The 23,678-nt window shown below is 37.5% G+C and overlaps 2 protein-coding genes across 3 annotated transcripts in view; one reads left to right on the top strand and one right to left on the bottom strand.

Annotated features, from left to right (window-relative positions):
* Window positions 1–23,678, bottom strand: part of nf1a (neurofibromin 1a) — a 92,349-nt gene that overhangs the window by 3,103 nt on the left and 65,568 nt on the right. The window contains exons 36-58 of one of the 2 annotated variants that reach the window (XM_016573391.1): window positions 15,733–16,165; window positions 14,647–14,987; window positions 14,083–14,285; window positions 13,240–13,433; window positions 12,897–13,037; window positions 11,133–11,412; window positions 10,101–10,315; window positions 9,668–9,729; window positions 9,418–9,559; window positions 8,287–8,388; window positions 7,919–8,059; window positions 7,639–7,765; window positions 6,663–6,794; window positions 6,420–6,555; window positions 6,145–6,311; window positions 5,932–6,054; window positions 5,685–5,803; window positions 5,359–5,459; window positions 3,949–4,091; window positions 3,582–3,628; window positions 1,969–2,185; window positions 1,426–1,503; window positions 860–913 (exon numbers count right to left, since the gene is read on the bottom strand). In XM_016573391.1, the coding sequence (XP_016428877.1) occupies window positions 860–913; window positions 1,426–1,503; window positions 1,969–2,185; window positions 3,582–3,628; window positions 3,949–4,091; window positions 5,359–5,459; window positions 5,685–5,803; window positions 5,932–6,054; window positions 6,145–6,311; window positions 6,420–6,555; window positions 6,663–6,794; window positions 7,639–7,765; window positions 7,919–8,059; window positions 8,287–8,388; window positions 9,418–9,559; window positions 9,668–9,729; window positions 10,101–10,315; window positions 11,133–11,412; window positions 12,897–13,037; window positions 13,240–13,433; window positions 14,083–14,285; window positions 14,647–14,987; window positions 15,733–16,165 (3,698 nt within the window). The remainder of the gene's footprint in view (window positions 1–859; window positions 914–1,425; window positions 1,504–1,968; window positions 2,186–3,581; window positions 3,629–3,948; window positions 4,092–5,358; window positions 5,460–5,684; window positions 5,804–5,931; window positions 6,055–6,144; window positions 6,312–6,419; window positions 6,556–6,662; window positions 6,795–7,638; window positions 7,766–7,918; window positions 8,060–8,286; window positions 8,389–9,417; window positions 9,560–9,667; window positions 9,730–10,100; window positions 10,316–11,132; window positions 11,413–12,896; window positions 13,038–13,239; window positions 13,434–14,082; window positions 14,286–14,646; window positions 14,988–15,732; window positions 16,166–23,678) is intronic. The other variant, XM_016573394.1, reaches the window with a different exon arrangement.
* evi2b (ecotropic viral integration site 2B) lies at window positions 19,764–21,543 on the top strand. Its single transcript, XM_016573403.1, has one exon. The coding sequence runs from the start codon at window positions 19,810–19,812 to the stop codon at window positions 21,373–21,375; it is 1,566 nt and encodes a 521-aa protein (XP_016428889.1). The 5' UTR covers window positions 19,764–19,809; the 3' UTR covers window positions 21,376–21,543.

The raw sequence follows: 23,678 nt of genomic DNA, 5'->3' as shown, positions 1-23,678 counted from the left end.
CAAAACAAAGGCTTTTCACACTCTGTTTAACACTGGGTTAATGTCTTTTATAAGATTTCACACTTGTAATTTTTAATGCAACGCTGCTTTATACTTTGGGTTATGATGCCTTTAGCTGGGTGCTAAATCTAAACTGTAGTGCCAAAATATACAACAAAGAAACAATGTGGTTCTGTAAAAAATATCAAATTATTTAGCAACAGACACCCAATCATAAACTGCCTTAGTATGTATCAAATTAAATATAAAATTAAAAATGTTAAAAAAAATAAAAAAATACTAATTACATTATATATGCATTATTAATTACAAATTATTAATTGCATTTATATAAAAATAACACGCATTAAAATGATAGATAATACATAAACAAAAATAAATTAATCATATCTATATGAAGTAAAAATTATTACATTTAATATATAAAAATATATAAAGTTTTAAAATAAAATTAACACATACATTTTTTTTTTAAATAATTGTATGAATACATAATTGTATGATTTCCTATTAATTATAATAAAAAAATATACATTAATTATAATTTTTAAAAAATTACAAATTAAGAGAGGTAAGTAACAGCATTACTAAGGGTTAAAAATGACAATGGCCTCACAATTTCAAGCGTAAAAAGCCTTTATCAACGCTTTTAAAACTGCAAATGTTCAGTCCTCAACTGCGTTTGTAAGTGTTTGTAACCAGGCCCTTGTGATCTCTCTTCACACTTCCTGTTAAAGTAGCCCCTCTTGCTTTGATCTGACAGTAGCATCTACTACCGACTCCAGCAGCAGATTTACAATTCAAACACTCTGCCAATGGCAACAACTGCTATTTCCACACAACGGAGGTCGATGAGTACCTGGGAGGACGAGGTGAGGTGGGAATACGGCCGACTTAGAGCAAGGCAGACAGGCTTCACACAGAGAGAGTAGAAAAGAACAAAAAAAAAAGACATGAGTGACACATTCACAACTCAAAAGAGGACAGGAAAGACAGATGAATGAAAGAAACAGGAAATCATAATAAAAATGGCAGCTTACAGATATATCTAACTGCGTTTCACTCTAAATGACCAACAAAAGCAGAGTTCTGCTGAACAGTGAAGCTAAGCAGTAGTTGATATTAGCTCAAAATGCAGATTAAACTGATATCCAAAGGAGAAATTAGTGAGAAGGAATGTGATTTAGACATTCACTTAAGTGCTTGCTGGATCATCTAATGACTTGTTACACATATATGCATATAGAAATACCTCCGTTATGAATATACACCCTTTAATGGCCAATTTAAACTGAATAGCATCACACTGCTACCACTGAAAAAAAGTAAAGACAAGAAATAGGCACTTAAATAAGTTACCACAGTTCGCAAACTATAGAACTGGACATTAATTGCCCAAAACAGCTCTATAGTTTAGGTTTGTACCAGCTGTTTTCGGTGGCACCTCCTCTGTGGTTCGTGGATGGGAGAGAGTTGGGGACCGTCTATAAACTATAGGGCCCTCTGAACCGACAGCACATTCCCAATGAAAAGGAGACAGAATGCAGTGAGGTTAATGAAGATACAAACGCAAAGCAAAGGTGTCAAATGCACACACAACCACTGTCAAAGCCCTGTACGGTCTAGTCTAAATCTTGCACATCTAGCGAAGCCCATGAAACTGTGAACTGGTGACACTTTTAGAGGTCTCGAGATATGAAAGCAGACAGAAAAGCACTGACAACCGCAAATGCAGCGCATTTCCAAACAGAGCTGTTACTGTTATTTTTTTCTTGCTAGGGTATGTCGCAATGACATTATATGTGTTAGCATTATCATTACTCACGTAATCACATTTACGTGAGCAGGTGTGAGTAGCTCGGGAAAAATGTGACGTGTGAAGTTAAGTGAGTGACTAATAACTCATTTGCGTCTACGTGTGTGTGTGTGTGTGTGTGTGTGTGTATGATGCAGGAAGTGAGCACTGACCTGGTGAGTGCTGTGAGGTGGCGAGAGACGTCATGGAGTTGGACAGGTTGAGGTTGGCCGTGATGCTGAGCTGGCTCTGAACCGTAGGTGGATACGGAGAGGTGGGCGTGCGCAGTGACTCCTCCCCTCCTTCTTCTTCAATACCAGGAAGGTAAGTGTCGATCAAAGCATCTAGGAATTTAACCACGAGCTCGGCATAGTCTGGAATTTGGGTTTGCTGTTGGAGAGAATAAAAGCAGGAGCGATTATTAATGATTTAGCTTTATTTAACATATTCGGCATGTTGAATTGCAGAAATCTCGGTCCGGGGGCACCTAGATCGGACCGAAAGGGCACTTTAACATCGCGATTAAAGGCCGCCCCCGTGCATGCTACTTGTTCAGGGTTTTAATTTTATATTTTAAACTTTTCATTCATTTTAGCAAGTGGTTTGATTCTTTTAATTTCAAAATGATTTGTTTATTTCAACTTTTCAACATTACCATTTATCATATTTTTATTAAGTGTTTTATTTTGATTGTTGCTATTTTTAAAATATTTATTTTAATTTGACATTTTCATGATTTAATTTATTAGCTTTTCATTAATCTCATGAACCCCCTGCAGTTCCTTGGGCACTTTAACATCGCGATTAAAGGCCGCCCCCGTGCATGCTACTTGTTCAGGGTGTGTGTGTGCACTTGGATGGGTTAAATTCAGAGCACAAATTCCAAGTATGGGACACCATACTTGGCTACACGTCACATCTCTTTCACTTTTCACTTTCAAATAGCAGTAGAGTACGGATGCATGATCTCCATCTGCTGTTAGTCGCTCACCAGCAGGTGGTACAAGAGGCTGTTGATGAAGACCAAAGCATCAACAGCCGCTTGCACCACCTGATGAAGATGCTGTACATCAGCGTCGGGTAAAACAGCATTATAATCTCCTTTGCGGTAGAGAAAGCTGCTTACATGTAGGCTACACAGGGAAAGGAGTAACAGCAAAGATGTTGAATTAAACGTAAACACAGCTTTTGTGTCTTAATCAGCTTTTCCACATATACATACTGGCCCTAATAATCATAACTTCTACTTGCCGCTTGCTCCATTTCTGCAAATCAGTTTTTGTGAATGAATGACTTGCTCTACTTGTTGCTTTGGTCTTCATCAACAGCTGCTTGCACCACATGCTGGTGAGCGACTGACAGCAGCTGGAGATCATTTTTTAATCGAATTATTCACAAATATTCTGAATTTCAGCCCCTAAAAATGCAAGCCCTGAAAATACAAGGCATTAAAATACAAGCACTGTTAATGCAATGCATTATTTTTTCAGTCAAAGTTTTTTTTTTTTTTAAGACATTTGTCATAATTTTTTCTTCCATAGTAATGACTGGAATAACCTAGATCTTAAGGATTTGCTGTGGTCAAAATAAGCAGTAATGATTATACCCCTTATTCATATATATGAATAATTATATCAAGTCAGAGACACAGGATGAGTGTGGGAGATGTTTGGGGAAGCCATTTTGGTCAATAAATCTAATAAGCTGCAGAGAGACCGCAGCACACAATTTCTTCACTGCACTGTGTTGGAAAATGACAAGTGTTTATGGGAGCAGCTAATCATACCTTAGAGAAGGGCCCGGCAAACCTCCAAAGGCCGTTGAAACCGAAACCTGTGAGACAGAGAGAGAGGTGACAGCAGAGACGGATGACAGAGCAAGAGAGTGATGGAGAGTCAACAGAAAAAAAAAGGAAATCAGTCAGACATCTGAAGTCGAAGTAACGCAATCGATGAAAAATTGTAATTATATGCATAATCAATTTAATAATAACTAACATCATATCAATATTTGCAGAAAAGAGCTCTTTTTTTAAATAAAAAAAATAATTGCACTAAATTAATACGATAAGTTGACAGCACCACTTTAAAAAAATTATTTTTAGACAATTAAGAAAGCATCTGCCAAGAAATGACTGGAGAGATTGGCTTTACTCTGTAAGCAGGATGGCTGGTATTGAGGAGGAGACTCCTCATGATAGACCACATTCTGAATGATGCCGTGGACGGGGTTCAGGAGGTTGGGGTCCTGGCACATGGAAAGGACGGTGCTTAACTTGGAGTCCAGCAGGTTGTGGCTTTAATGGATAAAAATGACACAGGCAAAATTAATGTCAAACTACAGGGCCACAACTAAATATACAACAAACAAAAGATCATTTTCATACATGTTGCAAAAACTAATTAGTGTGTAGATTATCTAAGTGGATCTGAAAAGCTTGTTGGTAGGTAGGTGTAGTACAAAACACCACAATCTTCAAATATTTTCTTATGGAACTCTATTTGCTAGTGGATTACTGTTTGAAAATGTGGCTTTATATGTATTACTCTGGCCAAATACACTCATAGGTATGCATCACTATGATGATTAGTGATTAGGGAGTAGTATGAATCTGTAGCTGTACATTACAATAATGACACTTTCCTTATATTTCATCAAGAATTAATCTTAGGAATTAATAAAAACGGGCGTGACATTGTTTCCATATCTAGTGTATGCAAAAACACAGTTCAATTACACACAAACATGCACCACCATTCAAAGGTTTGGGCTCAGTAAGATTTTTTAAAGAAATTAATAGTTTTATTCAGCAAGGATGCATTCAATTCATCAAAGGTGACAGTCATTTGTAGTGTTACAAAAGATTTCTAAATGTCAAATGATGTTGTTTTGAACTTTTTATTCATGAAATAATCCTAAAAAAATGGTTTCTAAAAAATATTAAGCAGCACAATTGTTTTCAAGACACGATCGCTTTATATATTTATTTTAGGCTTTTATTCAGATATAAACATTGATCGGCTAACGCTTACAGCATTCAAATTTGGTCAAGCATGCTTGCTTGACACGATAACCAATGAGGTTCATTCTCACATGTCACGACGACACGTTTGAGCTTCCGCAAGAACCAGTGAGGCTTGTTCTCGTGTGTCAGGCAACTATGGTTCTGTTAATGTTCGCCAATCCATGTTTATATGTGAATAAAAGCCTAAATTAAATCCACTCATCATATAAAGTGATCGTGTCTCTTCATAAGACTTGGATTAAACATTTTGCAAACGTTTTGGAATGAATATTTTTGAAGCATCAGAGTTTTGGGTGAACAGACTTTTAGTGGATGGACAGAAATCGCTCAGATTTCATTAAAAATATCTTCATTTGTATTTCGAAGATGACAAATCTCTTATGGATTTAGAATGACAAATGTTAACACCTCATTTCAGAATCTTTCCATTCAGGTCAACATTTAAACCTGAATCTCATGAAATATTTTTAGCATGGGAAACTATGGGAGACTAAAGGATCTTGACTGACTGTTGGTATGTAATGTTGTAGACACTCACACTACTGGAAAGACCTTGGGGAACACCACACTGGCCTCAGCCAAATACTCGTACAAGATCCGCTGATGAAACTCATCCGTAGTGTACTTCACCAGTGTTGCCTGCAATAAAAAAAAAACAATACTTCGCTATACAACGGTACATACAGTATAAAAACCGTCATAGTTGGAGAAAGAAAATTTATCATCTTTTATTTAATATTTTTGTGCTATATATAAAAAAATAAACATAAATAATACATAAAAACAATTTCAAAGGTAATTCCTCCTGCAGGAGGATTTAAAGCACAAGTTCAAGTGCTAAGGAAAGTAGTGTGGAGCACACACCAGTACAGTGAGGAGCAGCGTCTGGATCTTCGGGTCTGTGAGAACATTCTCGTCCAGGAGGACATTGGACTCAGACACAGAAACTTTGCGTAAATGGGAGTTGGCTATTCGCTGAGTTTCTGGAATAAAGAAGAGGTGTTGGCAATTCAACCTCTCTCATTTCTAAGTCTAATTTTCATTTATTGCACATAGATTAGTACTGGCCTGCAGCATAACACATTTGATTCATAAGTGTAGAAATACTCACCTATCTCATAGTCATTTTCAGAAACCCGTCTCATCTTTGGAGGCGTGGTGATGCCCGACTCCATGTCTGGTCTCTTCGGGGCTTTTGAGTCCGAAATTAGGTGATCAAAACTCTTTCTAGTACCTAGAATAAAAATAAAATCACTTAAGTATAAGGTTAAAGTAAAGCTACAGCATGTTTAAGAGCCACTTTGAAAGAATTAAGTCATCAGACCGCTTATACCCAGAAGTTTCTTCGCATTGGCCTGTGACGGCTGGCCCATGTCTACACTCATGGATTTGCGTGGGCGAAGGCTGGTCTGCCCCATGGCAGAGTACGGAGGTGCAAGACTGCGCTCTGACACTTTTGGAGATGCCCAGGGCTGGTTTTCACGCAGTAGCCTGTCACATAAAAGAGTGTGAGAATCAACAAGCAACAAAAAAATAAACAGTGTGGTTGGAAATACAAAAAAACTGGAAATTCAAACTTGTTTAATGAAAAATTCTCACCTGCATCCAGGCTCTGTGTTGTACACGGAGTACGCATCCATGGGAAAGTTCTCCATCGTAACGTCTGAGAGCAGCAATGACTTCCTGTGCTTTAGGCTGCAGCGGCTCCTCACCTCCTCAGATACTGTGAGCAAAGCTGCAACACAAACTTACACTTTAGGTGTTTCCATCTGAATTTAAATACAAATCTACTTTATAACAGGTTGTGACTGTTTGCTTAAGGTTGTGCTGGCTTTAACTTACCTGCCAGATAGGCCACACTCTGCGTGTTCACCTCAAACTTGTCACAGCTGCGGTGTTTTCCCACAAGGCCCAGGAGCGTATGAAGAATACGGACTGTCCTCGCCACAGTGGTGGAGGAGGGATGCCTGTATCCTACAAGAAGAAAAGACAAATATGAGGAACCAGACACACTGATAACCAGCAAATGCTCAATGTGAACAATTATTTACTAGCGTTCTCTTTTCTTTTTCTATTTTCTCTTTTTATTTAAAAAAAAGCCTTGCTATGTGCACTGCGTTAGACTAATCGGGACTAGTCACGGCACTTTCATATTATTGCTCTTTTGTTGGTTTGATTGCTTCTATTGTCCTCATTTGTAAGTCGCTATGGATAAAAGCATCTGCTAAATGACTAAATGTAAATGTAAATCTTTAACCGCTCAATACATGTCTGTTTATACAACAGTAATACATAAACACCTAGAATAGTGAATTATTATTATTATTATTACTATTATTAATAATAAATGCATGGATATTTTATTTATTGATTTACTTTATTATTATTATTATTAATAACCCTCTGAAAACACTGGCCCAGATTAGTTGAGTCAGAAATTTAAGTCAGATTAATGACTTGAAAAAAAAATGAAAACAAAATAAAATGTGCATTTTGAACCTGATTTATTATTATTATCCATCTGAAACATTGGCCCAGATTAGTTTTGAGTCAAATATTTAAGTAAGATTATGACATAAAATGATATGAAATGAAATAAAATAAATAAACGCTGAAACCGATTTTATTATTGTTATTATTTATTATTATCATCCTCCATCAGAAACAGTGAGCCAGATTAGTTTTAAGTCAAAATAAACAACAATAAAATGCATGTTGACCCTGATTTTTTATTATTTATTTGTACAAAGCAGCCAGTAGATATTCTGAATGCAAATATTTATCCTATAGTGTGATCAACTGATCTTTTCATCATTACCTTTGAGTAAGTGCCCCACTAATGCAAAGTTGAAGTTGGAGGCAAAGTTGAGTCCCACAAAATGGTCCATTTGTTTACAATGCCATTCCAGAGGCTTCCGGATCTCCATGAAGACCTCCTCAGGACTCTATAAAGGGGTGAAAATGTTTTTATGAAGATAACTGCTTAGAGTTTTACATTCTACCTTGATATTTTAGCTATCACTAATAATAATAATATCACGAGTATCAAAACATGTTTTGAGTCTGTGGTTGTCTAAATGTGGATTTTAGTCGTGCACCTTATCATTAAACACCCGGAGGCTGTCCAGTGTGTGCAGGTTCTGCTCCAGAAGGGCGGTACCGGCAGAATACAGATTCACTTCATCCAACTGAAGTACAGCCACAGCCACCCAGAACAGAGCTTTATGCATGGGAGAGTCCTGCAGATCATTAGACACGCACACACAAAGCTATTAATAAGTCAAGTGTGTAATTTCTGCACCACCAAACTGAATTGCAAAGATGTTTTCAAACAGGTTTACCTAAAATATCTCATACATTAATACACTGAGAGAAGTAAACGAAAACAATTTTACAGTAGTGTTACATCAGAGGTACTAACTGCTGATGTTTTAATAACTGAATCCAGCATACAACATGACTGCACCTGATCGAGGAGAGGCTGTAGTTTTGTGAGAGCGATGACGGTGGCCTCAATGAGAACCTGGCTGTTGTAATTATCCGGCCCCTTTAAGCAGCTCTCCAGCCCCTGTGCAGGAACAGCATTAATCAAACAGAGCGGCGGAGCATGACGCCAGCAAATAGTCTGAGCGAATGACACTACAGCAGTTAGACTAGCACTGCACTGCATTCTGCACAGACCTGAATCACACAAACACACTGCATGCAACCCAAATATTCACAACTTCCAGGCAAAATATAGTCACAATACTACAAAGGATGTCCATAATCTTGATGAATTTAAACATTAGGCAATGTTTTTAAGAACTGCCTTTTGACTTTCCCATTAACTGATTAAATGCATTTCTCTAAACTTTGCTCAATATCGTATACATTTCCACAGTTATCAAAATAGATTTAAAGTTGTCCAAACAGAATGTTTTTAGATAATTTTATAAAAATACGTGGGCATCTTAATTTAAAGACTACATAATACACTACAATTCAAAAGTTAGAGGTTGGTCTGTTTTTTTTTAGTTTCTAAAAGAAGTCTCGTCAACGTTGCATTTAGTTGATCAAAAACACAACAAAACAGTAATATTGTGAAATACTAATATAACAAAATATTATTTGAAAAATATTTTTAAATATTATTTAAAAAATACAGTTTTACTTTTCACTTATTTTCAAATGTAACGTATTAATGTGACCCAATTTATTAAATATAAATAAATATACATAAATTACATGCTAATTTTTATAGGTGGCATTTTAAACACTGATTAATAATAACATTTAATGTGTGTGGAGTGTGGACATACCTCCATGTACTAGGTATATGATAACATTGTCATGGGCAATAACTCTTAAAAAAAATTTATATGAACTTTAATTCTACCTCAATTCATTTAAAGAATTCTGCTTCCTGCTGACAACCTCAAATTAAATAAAAAAATTGAACTATTCTTATTGTGTTCTAAATGGTGCACAGCTATGCTATTTAATGAACGTTATCAAAAATGTCAGAGAAGACCACATTATATCAACACTCCAAAAACAAACAATTCCAGGCAACTAAAATTAGGTAGTCTGGGAGAGAAAAACAGATAGAGCTAACCCGATCAATGCTGAGCAGAGGACTGGCTTTACTGAGAATACGAATGATCTGTTTGAGCTGTCCATGAGTCACACGTTTACTGATGCAACCGAACACCACCAGCGCCCGAGGCTGAAGAGATGGGTTATACTGGAATGCAAACCTATCCAAGACAAGAAAGTACAATTAATTATTCACATGTGAATGCACTGTGATTTTCAGTTGTAACTGCTTCACAAAACTCTTATGAAATGTAATGTTTTCAACACACTTTTGCGCCAATTCAGTCCACTGATCCAACCATTTGCATCCGGGAATGTCCCTCATACAGGCCTGGGGAAAAACAATAATTGGTTAAATAACATGTACACAAAAGACTTCAAGACATAAGTAGTTATGGAACACATCAATGATTCTTTAAAAAGATCAGCACAGTGCTGGAGAGACATAAAAAAAGATTACCAATACTATTTAGCAAGGATGCTTAAAATTGATCAAAAGTGATGATAAAGGCATTTATAATGTTACAAAAGATTTCTATTTCAGATAAATAGTGTTCATATCGATATCGGAATTATATCGTATCGACCGAAATTAAGAAATATATCGTGATATCAATTTTGGCCATATCGTCCAGCCCTACTTTAAAATGAACACTGTGGCTATACGGCTCACTTTCATAATACATAATGCAGGTAACTAACCTCCATGATCTCCAAAAGAGCCTCTGTAACCGTTTCCAGGGAAGACAGAGCAAAGGTCTCTCTCTCATAGGAGCCGGGGGAGAACGAGCGGTCTCTGTAGCTGGAGCGGAAGGCGATGACCGCCGCAGATTTGACCTTACTGATGCCGAACAGCAGGTAGAACTTGGGCAGGGAGAACTCAGTCAGACTCAGACGCAGCACCTGTTTAGTCTCCTCTGCAGAAACAAAAACCAGAACAGCAGAAAATCAGACAGATCATCTCACGTCAAAACAACCTAATGTCTAGCAAACAATAAATCAGCACTACTGCATAACAATGTAAGGAGCACATTCCCATGTAGCACAGACTTGTAAAGCATATTCATTCAATCAAAAAAGTGAACACAAAAATGCCCCTTTTTACATTAATTCGGTCATATTGCAACAAAATGATTCCGTATCATTAGACAAGTAACAAGTACAGATTTTTTATGTATAGATATTATGGACAATACATATTTTTGTTTATTTTTTATTTTTTTTTGGTCATTGTTCAGGTTTTAAATGGTTAATAATTCAGGTGTATCTTAGGTGTAATTCTGATATCATGTAGTTATATCATATTTGGCATAAGCAGTCCTTAAACATGAGTTAAAAAATGGATTATATACTTGTTAAAACATTGCTACATTTTTATTTTTATATGGCGATAACAATACTATAAATGCAATATTATGGATAGAGGACTTGCATTTTAGCCGGAAACAATGGTTAAAACATCTTAATGATGAATTTGTTACAAACACGCAGCTTTTCCCTTCATGACCGGAGTCATGTGGATTACTTGTGGATTACTGTGATTTTATCAGCTGTTTGGTCTCATTCTGACGGCACCCATTCACTGGCCTGTGGTGAGCAAGTAATGTATCACTAAATTTAGCCAAATCTGTTCCAATGAAGAAACATAATTTTGGATGGCCTGAGGATGATTAAATTTTTGGCAAATTTTCACTATTCCTTTAAAGCCCTCAGTTTCTGTGAGTAATTTCTCACCGCTGAAGTTGAGCTGTGAGCAGGTGCAGAGCGAGTGAATGATGTTGATAACGAGGCCATGCGTTGACGCTCGGAGTGACAGCGGGCCGGTGGCCACCAGCAGGGTGACGACATGGAACAGGTAGGGCAGATGAGCGGCCACGTCCAGAGAGTTGTTGAAGGAAAGCATGAGCATGTAACGGGCCAGGATGGCGATGTCGTCCCACATCAGGTGCTGCTCAAGGGTAGGGGTGGGGGACAGGCACGTCTTATCGATGATCTTACACATTCGGCCAATCACCTGACAGACAAATTAATAAAGGAATTTTTAGTTTCATAACAAATTTGGGCTTTATTTGACTTTAATTGGACACTGATGAAAACTAAAGATTCTAATAGAGTGCTAAATTGAACAAAAAATGCAATGCAATACCACTGAAGCAGTTTAGGAGCAATTTTAAGCTTTCAAAATTAGCAAAACAATGACTGGACTCTTTACAAACAGCATAATTTATCATTTCAAACAAACTTTAAATTAGAAACTACTCCAATACAAAACAGAATATAGACAACGTGCCTTTTATTTTCACTCTGTGACATGCACCTAAACATCATTTGCTCTCTCAGTAAGATTATACTTGGTCCCTCTTTTAACCTCAGAGTCCGGCTGCTATACGAGGTCTTAGAAAAGCAAACGCAACAACTGGACAAAGACTGTCCTTGTGCTGCCCGCTGTGACATCAGCAGTGGCTGGCACATGTTAACCAAACAATATTTGGCTTTTCAGCACAGCTGAGCATTTGGGAAAATTACTAAGTATCTTCAACTAGTGAAAAATAGCAGAAAATATCTAGCGTCAATCTAGAATCATAAAGACCAAGGTGCTTAAGTTATCGAATTCGCAATTGTGGCTCTGCTTCTGCCCAAGTGTCTGACAATGACGTCCATTGAGCGTAATGACTAACAGTTGCCCATATAATAGGAGCGACTGCCTCGCTGGCTAACTATTGTCTGTCTGTGCGCACACATACAAACTGGGCATTTGTGCACAACACTTAGGATAATAGATGCTGGGTAGAAGAGCTAGTCAGCCTGGATAAGATCACAAGAGGAATGATTCAGAAACACAAGAGCCAGAAACACTTTAAGCGGTAAGTCGAAATCTGTTTAAAAGAGTGTTAGTGGCTATAATTTATCCTAAAACACCTATAGGACATTTACAGACATGTTAACAAGAAATAAAACTGGTTTGATGGATAATTGAATATATTAACACTGTAATATCATAATTTAATATTCTATGATATTAAATAGGAGGTATACGTTTCAACTGAGATAAATTGGATGAAATTATACATTTCTTGGGATCATCTTGGGATTCAAAATTATTTATAAATAAATAAAATATTTACACAAAATATAATATAAATATAAACAAAAAAAAAACCCTATCATTTTTTTTAAATATAAAAATGCAAAGAATTCAACTTTAAAATATTAAAACTTTAAAATATTACAACTAATTAAAAGTAGCAATTAGCTGCAATAGCATCTGTGCTTAAAAAATGTCTGCATATTCTGTTACTACAGTATGAAGAAAAAGCAAAATGTTGCATTTTCCATGCTCTAAATCATTCAATGCACGTCAGCAATGCAGCAAGATTTCATATTTTTGTACAACCTAACTGAGATGCTCTGTTACTATGTTATCTTAAGAACAGCATCATATTAAATAATATATTAAAAACATAAATTCATATAATATGGTGACCAGTAAGTGCTTACCTTGCTGGACACCAGCTTGACGTTTCCTGAAGCCAGAGCTACAGCTGTGTCAGCCATCACTTCAGCCTTGATGGATCCCAAACCCCCAGTAGCACTAGTCTTTATGAAGCTATCCAACACCACATCAAGCAGGTCTGTGATCTATTAACGTAAAATGGTGCATTCTGTAAGTGCTGACTTTGAGTTTCTAAGGACATGGCATGAATTACTATAGAAATATGAAGAGTTTGAAGGCATTTGTCATTGTAATGCCTGTTTGAAACTTTTTGGATGGAATAAGCTCACAAAATCAAATTCCTTCAATGAAATCGGGAGAAACTTTACAATAGTTTGAAAGGCCTACCTGACCCAAGCTGCCCCATATCTTCGCCTGTATGGAGGGGTACATCTGCTTCTCATTGATGGTCATAGTAATGAGTTTGTCCAGGATAGCCGTGACACGCTGCCGTTTGGCATCGTCATTGTGTTTACAAAAGCGCACCAAATTACGCAGCCAAGGAGTCATATACTCCAGGCACAGATGCTTCAGCTCAATACCTAAAGCACCCAACAAGAGACACACATTTTTGTAACAAATGACACAAAAATGGTGCTTTGCAATGACCATTATCTTACTGAAAAAAACCCCACTTATTTTGTATTACACTACTGTTCAAAAGTTTGGGGTCAGTAATATATATATATTTTTTTACTGTTTTTGAAAGACTCAAGCTCACCAAGGCCTCATTTATTGCCTTATTAATTAATATTGTGAAATATTAATTTATTATACTGTAAAATAACTGTTTTCTATTTTAGCATTTTAAAATGTAATTTATTCCTGTGATGACAAAGCTGAATTTTCAGCATCATTACTCCAGTATCGAGTGTCACACGATCCTTAAGAAATCAATCTGATATGCTGATTTGGTGCTCAAGAAACATTTTTTATTATTACCAAAGTTGTGCTGCTTAATGTTTTGGTAGAAACAGTGATACATTTTTTTCACGATTCTTTGATGAACAGAAGTTCAAAAGAACATTATAAAAGTTTTCACGGTCACTTTAAATCAATTTAATGCATCCTTGCTAAATAAAAGTATCAATTTCTTTTAAAATAAGAAAAAAAAATCATACTGACAACAACCTTTTGAACAATAGCACATATGTGGAGAATGATGAGTGTTTGTTTGCATGTGACACTGACTTGACTTGCTGAAGCCAGAGATGCACTCTTCCAGGAACTCCAGAGTGAGGTGGGGCTCGTTAGCTGCTAGCGTTTTGCTAATGGACACAATAAAAAGGGTGTTGTTGGCTGGAATGCACAAGCCAGATGTTTCCAGGAGTTGGCCTTCAATCTTCAGGTTGAAGGTGCAGGTTAAGGCACAAAGGAGATTGTACGCAGCTGACCTGTTGAAGGAGTTTTTAGTTAAGAGCAAGTAATTTTCAGAAGCACCAATTTACTTCAACAAATACATCAGAAATTGAAGAGATATTTCATTTTTACATGACAGGTTCTGCCTGGTTCTAACTGTGGGGCGGCAAGTTCAAGAGCCGCCCCAGACACAAAGGAGCAGTATTAGCATTTCTAATCAGTTCACCAAAACAAAGACAGAAGCCTGCAAAGAAAAGGCTCATTGTCATAACAACAACAGCGGGACGCATTGGACCATTCACCCAAAACGATCAAGTTGTTAGGCTGAAAAACAGCCTGAGCATGGCCTAAAACTCAATCCCCCCAAGATGCCAAGCAAAGTGCAATGATTCTCACCTCAGACTGGGGTCAGAGCTTCCCAGGTTGAGGAGGGCGATGTTGAGCAGGGTGCCAGGAACATCTTTAGGCCTGATCTTGGTGTGCTGGGGAATGGAGTCCGGTTGGGAGAGCTCCCAGCGTGTGCGGATGTGGATGATGGACTGAACGATGGCTTCGCACTCCTGGTGCATGAACGTGAGAGGGGTGCCCTGGTTAGCGATGGTCAGTGTGAACTGGTTCTCGTCCACCAGGCATATCTCCTCGATCTCTGAAGCATAGTATATGTCATTCAGGAAAACGGGCTGTCCCAGTACACGCGTTCGCTCAGCAGAGGTCACCTGAACAGCTGTTGATCCCACCTAGGTTGAATGGGCCAAAAAAGAAAAAAAGTCTAAAACTCTGGGATTTACACTCTGGGTTATAGTACCATATAATAAAAGTTAATATTTAAAAAGACTACTATTTTAAAACACTGTTAAATCTTTAGCAAATCTCAAAATGAATATCCATTTTTATATTGTACAATTCAATGTTGTGATGCCTAAATTAATTTGTATCATTGAAAGAGAATGATTTTTAAATGTATATATTTCTATTTTTTATATTTAGTTATTTTTATTATTACATTATTTTACAGAGCCTCGCATATGACATGTGGGAAAAAATATAAATAAAAAAAACACAAATTAAGAATTTGTTCCCTCATTTTAACAAAATATGAACAAATTAGTATAACCTAGCCACTAATTAATAAAACTTGGGAACAAATTCCTAATTTGTGGCCACTATTTAACTAAAAAGGGAGACTGAATTAATAAAACTTAATTTGTGGAAATAAATTCTTAATTCTTGGCCAAGATAAATATATTTTTGTCCACAAGTCATGTGCAAGGCTCCGTATTATTTATTTCATTTACTATATACATTTATTTAGAAAAGTATAGAATGACATGAAAATTCCTATAGGCTTTAATATGGGTGCATCCCTACTAATAAAGTCCAGCATTTAAGTTAAGAAACTGACTAATGTAGAAAATATTGGTATCTAAACTGAGCTCAAAATAACACTTGGGTTGAGTTTTGCACATATCCATAAGCTCTTACCTTGATCGACACCTTTGTGTCCTTGTGCGCCAGTTTTAGGGCATTGTGGAACACTTTGAGGTCCTCTTCCAGTGCCAAGGTAGCTGCAGGTAGCTTCTGCTGCTCAGGTTCGATGTATTCAGCTAGACGTGCAGGCGAGTCGATAAACAGCAACTTCTTGCTCCCCTTGAGGCCGGTCAGTAGTCGCTCGTGGTATTTGGTGTACTCTCGTACCCAGGTGTTGCAGTTGTAGATGTACACGGCAGCCACATTGTCGTAGGCAAAGTTTGGAAAGACCACAAACCACTTGGACAAGAAGTCCGTCTTGAAGCGGTTACTGGGGCCCACATGGGTGAGGTCTACTACGATCTCATAGTGCTTGGCGTAGTACGGCTTGAGGGTCAGAAGGACGTGGTAGATCAGAAGATCACCATTGATTTGTCCGGTTTTGAACCTAAAGAGAAATAACAATAGTTTGAATTTGAATGTATTTTTGCTTCTAAAGGTGATGCACTGTGCATCTTGGAGAAGTGTATTTTGTGAATAAAGTCTAAAAACATATATATATATATATATATATTAGTTAGTTAGTCATTTCAAACACTTAAAACATGAGCCGTCTGTACCAATTCCCTTAAATGGCAAACCTCTGACAGCGTACACAAAATGGAAACCAGGTTATCAAATATAGCCCTGTTTTCTACTGTTGTAACTACAGGTCAAGAGCATCTCAACTGAAGATCACCTAAATAACATCAACAAGCGTGGGGGACAGAAAGTGATTCACAATATATCAAGCCTCGTTGCTTCAGGTCGTTGCTCTTCATCTTCCAGCTCTCCCTCTCCGGATAAGTCCCTAAAAAAGGCTCTATATACACTTTAGTAAGTACTTATTTGTTCACCAATTATCTCTAAAGCTTGTGTAATTGAGAGTTTGGAAAACAGAAGGCAGGAGAGCAAACTACTCATTAGTGTTTGTTAATGTTTTTATTATACAGTTAAAGTGGCTAAAGAGTTTTAAAACCTATTTTAACAAAAAATTGGTGCATTTTAAAATCCATATACATGAATTAAAATCATAGCGATTCATGTTAAATTATGTACACTACCATTCAAAAGATTGGGGTTGGTAAGAATTTTTAAGGTTTTTGAAAGAAGTCTCTTATGCTCAACAAGTCTGCATTTATTTAATCAAAAATACAGGAAACAGGAATAGTAAAGTAGCTAAAATAAAATGATTATTTTTCATGTGAGTTTTCAGTCATACAATCCTTGAGAAATCATTCTAATGCTGATATGATGCTCGAGAAACATTTCTCATTATTATCAATGTTGAAAACAGTTGTGCAAATATAAAATTTGTGGACATCATGATTCAGTGCGATTCAGGGTTCTTTGATGAACATAAAGCTCAGAAGTAAGATATTTATTTTAAATAGAAACAGAAATGTCTTTACTGTCACTTACAGACAATTTAATGAATCCTTGCTGAATAAAATCATTAACTTCTTTAAAAAAATCTTACTGACCCCAAACTTTTGAATGGTAGTGTACATAAATAATGTTCTTATTTTTTTTTTCCATTAGCCAAGCTTTTTTACATTCAGTTTGAACAGACAAATTGAATGTCGCTGGAAACATATTGCATCATGCCTGGTTAAAACAGTGTAACTTGTAGTGAAAAGCTAAATGAACTGCTAAAGAATATTCAAAAGAACATGTCCTGCTGAATAACAGTATTTGTTTGTTACATAGATCTCAAAATACAGTGACAATGCAGACCACAAACGATCTGATGTACACCGCCACCATGCAAGAGTACGAAGACCTCAACATTTCCTTTGCGACAACTAGTTTTCCTGCAACTGGTGCCTCCGAGATCAGCTGTTTTATTGATGCCCAGCTAGCGTTTATAGCAACTGCAACTGCTGGTGGTGTCATCCTGATCCTTCTGACCTCCACCATAGTGTTGGCATGTACCGTCTCAAGCCTGAAACGTCGTCACCGGGCCCCTCGTCCATCCCGAAGCAATGCAGACCTGGTGAGTGGAACGGGCTACTGGGGTACCGAGAGAAGAGAGGGCGGCATTGTGGGTCCATGCGAAACCAGCGTTCTACTGGAGGAGGTAAAGACAGACGGCGAGGAGGAAGAGATGCATGATGGCGCGGCAGGGCCGAGCCAGTACATCACCACTTCTAACGCAGCCGGTGATTCAGAGAGCGTCCCGACAGCCATTCAGAGCTCAACCTCAAGGGATTCCTGCATAGATCCCATTAGTTTGGAGAACATGCCTCTCATGGTGTAAAGTATAAGAGCTTTTTTGTATGCTGGGCTCCGATGTTAGGCATTTTACTTCTCTTTTTTGCCTTTTTTTTTTTTTTTAAATGTCTTCAACAGTTCAGCTACTGCAGTTAAAAAAAAATGCTAACAAATGTGCGCAGCAACAAGCAGCCTTACAGGGTTTTTCAGAATTGTTTAACTAACTACAATTTCTGCTCATCCTGTTAAAAGGAAAATTCTTGAATTATTAGATGAATTTGATGGGTCAAATAGTCAGTAAATAGAAAACTTTGACCTTTTCACAGATTAGGTCAATGCAGTTCTCTCATCTCAATCAGCTCTGGAGATCTGTTTAATGTGGATGACAAGGACAACAAGTAAATGAAATTTCTGTGTATGTTTGTATATACTGTGAAATTGGTATCTAACATCAGCATTGTCTCACATTCTGGCTATTTTTTTAATATGACAAGCAGCAGCATATTTCCAGAAATCGAAGAGCACATTTACTCGCTGTAGACAAAGAGCCAAACAGATTAACTCTATACACTGTGCACAAATAGCAGACCACAAAATGTACTTAAAGCTGGTGTGTGCGTGTAATTTCTGCTGTAATTTCCACTACAGTCACCAAACTGCATTGCAAAAATAATGAATGTTTTTGAAACATTTATCTGCCATTGGTCGGTCAAACAGTTTGGATGAAACAACCTATGAATGGCTTGCTAATATTTAACTCCGAATATTAAGCAGGGACAAAAGAAATCACACACTTCAGTTTTAAAATGGGTAAAGCAATTCCATTCTGCCTTCCACATCCTATAACAATGAGCAGGTTTTCTCTCCTAGAACACTGACATCTCAATGTAAAATAAAATGAAATGCTACTGATAAAAATGTTAGTTCTGTTTATCATTTACAATCAGATTTTGATATTTCCTGAGTGTTGCTTGCTGTGCGAAACTCACAACAGCAATGCTACTGTTAAGTTAGTTGCCATATTTAGCTTCAGAAGGTGTTATTGGTGGTTAAAAAGTGGGTGTTCAGTGAAAGGAACTTTCCAAGATTACAAATAAGAGGCATGAGATCATTTACCTTTAGATGACTTCTGCTCTGCAAAGAATTCTTTCTCTTATAGATATTTTTGAACAATTAATAACTGCTTCTTTCAGAAAATCAACAGCAGTGCTTTAAAACACCTCAAAAAGGAGCCTCATATCCTAGAACACAGTTTAGATAGAAAAACGTGCTTCTGTTTTTCATACTCTGTTACCACAGATTCTTTCCTCAGGAAAAAAAAAAACTGCTATTAGCAAAAACGAATGCAGCCATTTCACAGCTTCATTTCCTGTCAAGTGAAGTGACAGTTCCGTATTCATCACTATATACTTCAGTTCAACAAATGCTTCAGAGGATGCCCAAGTAAGTAAATATTCTGCTGTTTTGTCTAGCATAAACCAATAATTAAGTTATTTAATACTGCACAGCAAAACATTTAAGTCACGTTTTTAAAGTAACTACATAGCACTACAAAATAGAGTAGAAAACAGTCTGTCAGAAACGAATTGTCCAATATTGACTGCTAAATAAATGAAAAACCTACTTTTTTCCATTGTCATTGTCATGCTACGAGAATTCACTTACAGTGAGTGCAACATTTGTATACAAGCATTAGTTGCATTTTGTAGAAGTTACATGAAAACGATAAATGTAAAAGTTTTAATCTGAGCATACTGCAAGAGAATTTGTAGGGAGATAAGGTCTGTTGAGTCTTATTTGTAAAAATGTCTCTTTTTGGCAAGGTTCTCTAAGGACACCATGAGGACTACTCTTTGCACACTTGTCTTCCTCTTCTCTCTACCATGGAGTCTAAACGGCCATTTAACAACCAGCCATAAGAATATTGAGGTAACAAACACAGCAGAAAATGCATCAAGGCAGAGGGACTACACTATTGATTCTGGAACAGAAAACGTGGTTTCACTTTCAAGAAGCGTTCAGACGCAACACCTCACGAGTCACTCAGAGCAGCAAGGTATCCGGCTGAGGACAACCAATGGTGAAGACGAGACATCAAGGACAAAGAGGAATGTACATTATGACACACACAACTTGACTACTGCGTCAACACACCCTGAAATGCAAATGCAGGACGAGGTAACTCTACAAAAGGAACAATTAAAACCAACAGAAAGTACCCGCAGACCACATACTACATCTCTTTTGCAGACAGAGAATGCTACAGAATTTAATGCCTCTGCTAAACCACCCAATGCCACAAGAGCAGGTGTTTCACCAGAAGAAAAGACAAGCAGTGGACTTTCTGAGACACAGGAAGCCACACAGGAAACGCCTTCTACTTCTGATTTCACTGGACTCTATGATGCGCAAGCAAATAAAACAGCCATGGATAGCAACAAAACCAATACAAATAAAGATCTTCAAACAGCCCAGCCCTCAATGGAGACTACAGACCAACGAAGCCCAATGACTCATGCCCACACTTCCGCAATAACAACTGTTACTGATTTCAACGGGACAGTAAGCACCAGTGGAGTGAAAACCACAGAGAGGAAAGAAGTCACAGACAAGTGGACAAGCACTCAAGGACCTGAGCTTGAGACTTCATCTATGACTAAGCCAAAAAAGACGTTGACCACCACTAAAAAGACCACCACAAAGCGAAGTCCACCTCCATCTAAAGACAACCAGCAAGCGAACCCAGGTCCTGTTGTGGCGGCTGTGATAGGCACCACTTTTGTCTTAATGCTCATAGCGATAATCTTTATCTTGGTAAGGAAGCGGAAAATGCAAAGAAGGCAGCTAGAAAATCCAGAGTGGGCCGGACCCTCGCCATTTCTGGATGGCGATGTTCAACCGAACTTGCCAAATATGGATGAATCCGAGACCATCAATAGACAAGGCTTCAACCAGATGTCCACTTCCAGATACCTCTCCCAACGGCTCTCAAAACACCTGACATTCGGGAGGAACACAAGTGAGGACGTTCTCATGGGGGACATCCTGCAAGGAAGCACGTTTGGCAGACAAAATCCAGATGAGGTCCAAGCTCCCAATGGGAACCCGACAACTGCTCAAGACTCAACTGAGACAGAAGAAAACAAAATCCAGGAAGGTCAAGCATCTGTGGACTCTTCCGACACCAAAACACCTGCGCCAGGAAGTGCGCAAGAACCTGTGATGGAGAACAAAGAATCAAAGCAGACTGATGACCTCACTCCATCTTTGTCTTCTGGCCCGGATACTGTAATTAAACCGCCTCCACCTTTAGTGTCTATAGATCTTGATTCCCTTTCAGAGGAAGCAGCTCCTTTGCAAACATCAGATGGTGGGATTGTTCCACCTGCTCCACCACTGCCATAATCTCATGTGACTATCTAAAAACCACCAAAACAAGACAACCAACACACTCATATTTGCTTTCTAAAAGTCAAACAAATTATGTAAACACGACTTATTGACTTATCGAAACAAAAAGTTCAGGACATATTAAAGAGGTTGTGTTTTTTATTAGCCAACAGGCTTTAATTATTATGTTAATCATGATTTGCTCCTTGCCAAACAGTGGCTGCTCAATCTAGAGAGAATCTGATTGGACAAAAAGCTGTGTAGTCCAGGATGAATCATCCATATTCTTGGTCAGGGGTGTCTAATCATGCCCCTGGAGGGCCAATGTTCAGAAGAATTTAGCTTAAAACAGCTCCAACACACTTTCCTGGAAGTTCCTAGTGAGTCTGAAGACCTTGATCAACTGCTTCAGGTGTGTTTAATTAGGGTTGGAGCTAAATTCTGCAGGACAGTGGCCCTCCAGGAACAAGTTTGGACACCCCACTTTTTGGTCAATTTTCACAGAAGACAGAGCCTGTATAATTTTAAAATTGCATATCTGCTTGAGGTTAGTTTAAGTACACCAGCATATAGCTGCTTCGAAGCTAATAACTAAAATGTCAATGCTTTTGTCATATTAGTACTTTAAAAAGCAACGTCTACAGGCTAATGTATGGCTAGCTCAGGCATAAAAGCCACAGAATGTCCCGTCTTTATTCTTATGCACTTAAATGTGTTTATGAGAAAGAGAGAATGTAACCACAATACCCAGTTTGTGAATGAATTACTGCATTGCTATTGCCACTGGGAGCATGTCTGAGCTTCAAACTGAGAGGAACTGTCAGACGAACAGACCCAATTGCAGCTCACTCTAAAAATACAAAGTGTTGCAACAACACGGTCTTGTGTCCTTCTTCCTTCAGCTATAAAACAAAAAGGGTAAATGCGAGTTGCAGGACTGTATGCTAATATGTTGCCTTATAAGCACCTTAAAATCTTTAGGGGCATCAGCTGTTAAAGGGGTCATATGTAGATATGTGGGGGCGTGTTAGAACGAGCCGTTTTAGGTAGGTGTGGCTGACTCTTAACTTTTATAAAGAATATCTCTTTGGATTTGAGACTTTAGTCTTTGCAACTTTACAGATCTTCTTTATGCACCAAGAGCTTGTAACACTCCAAAGAGAAAGGAAAACTTGATATCGCATCATATGACCCCTTTAATATAATTTTCGATGCTAATCATTAATCTTATGAATAATTTGCATCAGAGATTAAAATGATCTGTGACAATAGATTTCTTTAATTATAAGAATGCAAACATTATGTCTGCCTGTAAGAGGCCAACAAAGCTGCTTTATCCCAAAAAGAAAATGTAAATACTACGACCAGTGAAACAACAGACACTCATTATACATTTACACTCCAAAATTAATGATTCACAAACTTCAGTGGAAAGATGCTGTTTAAACACTGTCAAACTACATTAAAATTATATTTAGTCAGCATTGAGAGAAAAATTAAGCGATTCAAGAACCTTTAACTGAAACGAACATCATGAAAATCATTATACAGCCGGTTCTCGGTTTCCAACACTAACCCGCTCTGCCTAGGGATCAGAAAACTGAAGTACTACTACTGAGAAAGGTATGAAGTTAGTACAAGTAGTATACTGTGTGTCTTCTGCAGAATGATGAATGCAGGGCCTGTAAACCACCTGCAGCAGAAGTGAAAGAGGAAATGTCATAGCTGAGTCAAATTGGGAAACAGACCACAAGACTATTTTCTGCCTTTTGATTTATTTTCAACAAAACTCACTTCATCCGTTGGGATTGATCGAGAGTTCGGTGGTTACATGAATGCCATTACCTTTAAACTACTAGTTTGTGGGACGCCAACAACAACATTATTATTATTATCATCCAATTCAGACACCATACATTGGTAAAGCTATAGTACTTTTTTGTTAGGGTTATTAGTGGTCGACCGATATTGGTTTTTTGACAGCCGATACCGATATCTTGGAAAGCAGGGTGGCTGATGGCTGATATAAAGCCGATATAATTGTATTTATTTTAATTTATATTTAAGAAATTTTAAATCATTTGAAAATGGATTTAAAATAATTGTGTAAAATAAACATACTTATACTTTAGAAGACAAAGCATTTTTCACAAATAAATTAATATTTATTAAAAATCTAATTAAAAAGGAAGTAAACATGGTAACCAACAGGGCACTCAGTATTCTGGGAAGTTTGTCTGAATCATTATTTTTTATTTTTTCAAATAAAGCCAAGGTAACACTCATTTTACATACAGCACGCAATGAAAATGACATGA

Source organism: Sinocyclocheilus rhinocerous, unplaced genomic scaffold (assembly GCF_001515625.1).
Source record: "Sinocyclocheilus rhinocerous isolate Xijiao unplaced genomic scaffold, SAMN03320098_v1.1 scaffold1152, whole genome shotgun sequence".
NCBI lineage: Eukaryota > Metazoa > Chordata > Actinopteri > Cypriniformes > Cyprinidae > Sinocyclocheilus > Sinocyclocheilus rhinocerous.
This window is presented reverse-complemented; position numbering and strand designations above follow the sequence as displayed.

Coding starts and splice junctions, on each gene's coding strand:
- evi2b (XM_016573403.1), top strand. CDS start 19,810: ATGAGGACTACTCTTTGCACACTTGTCTTCCTCTTCTCTCTACCATGG.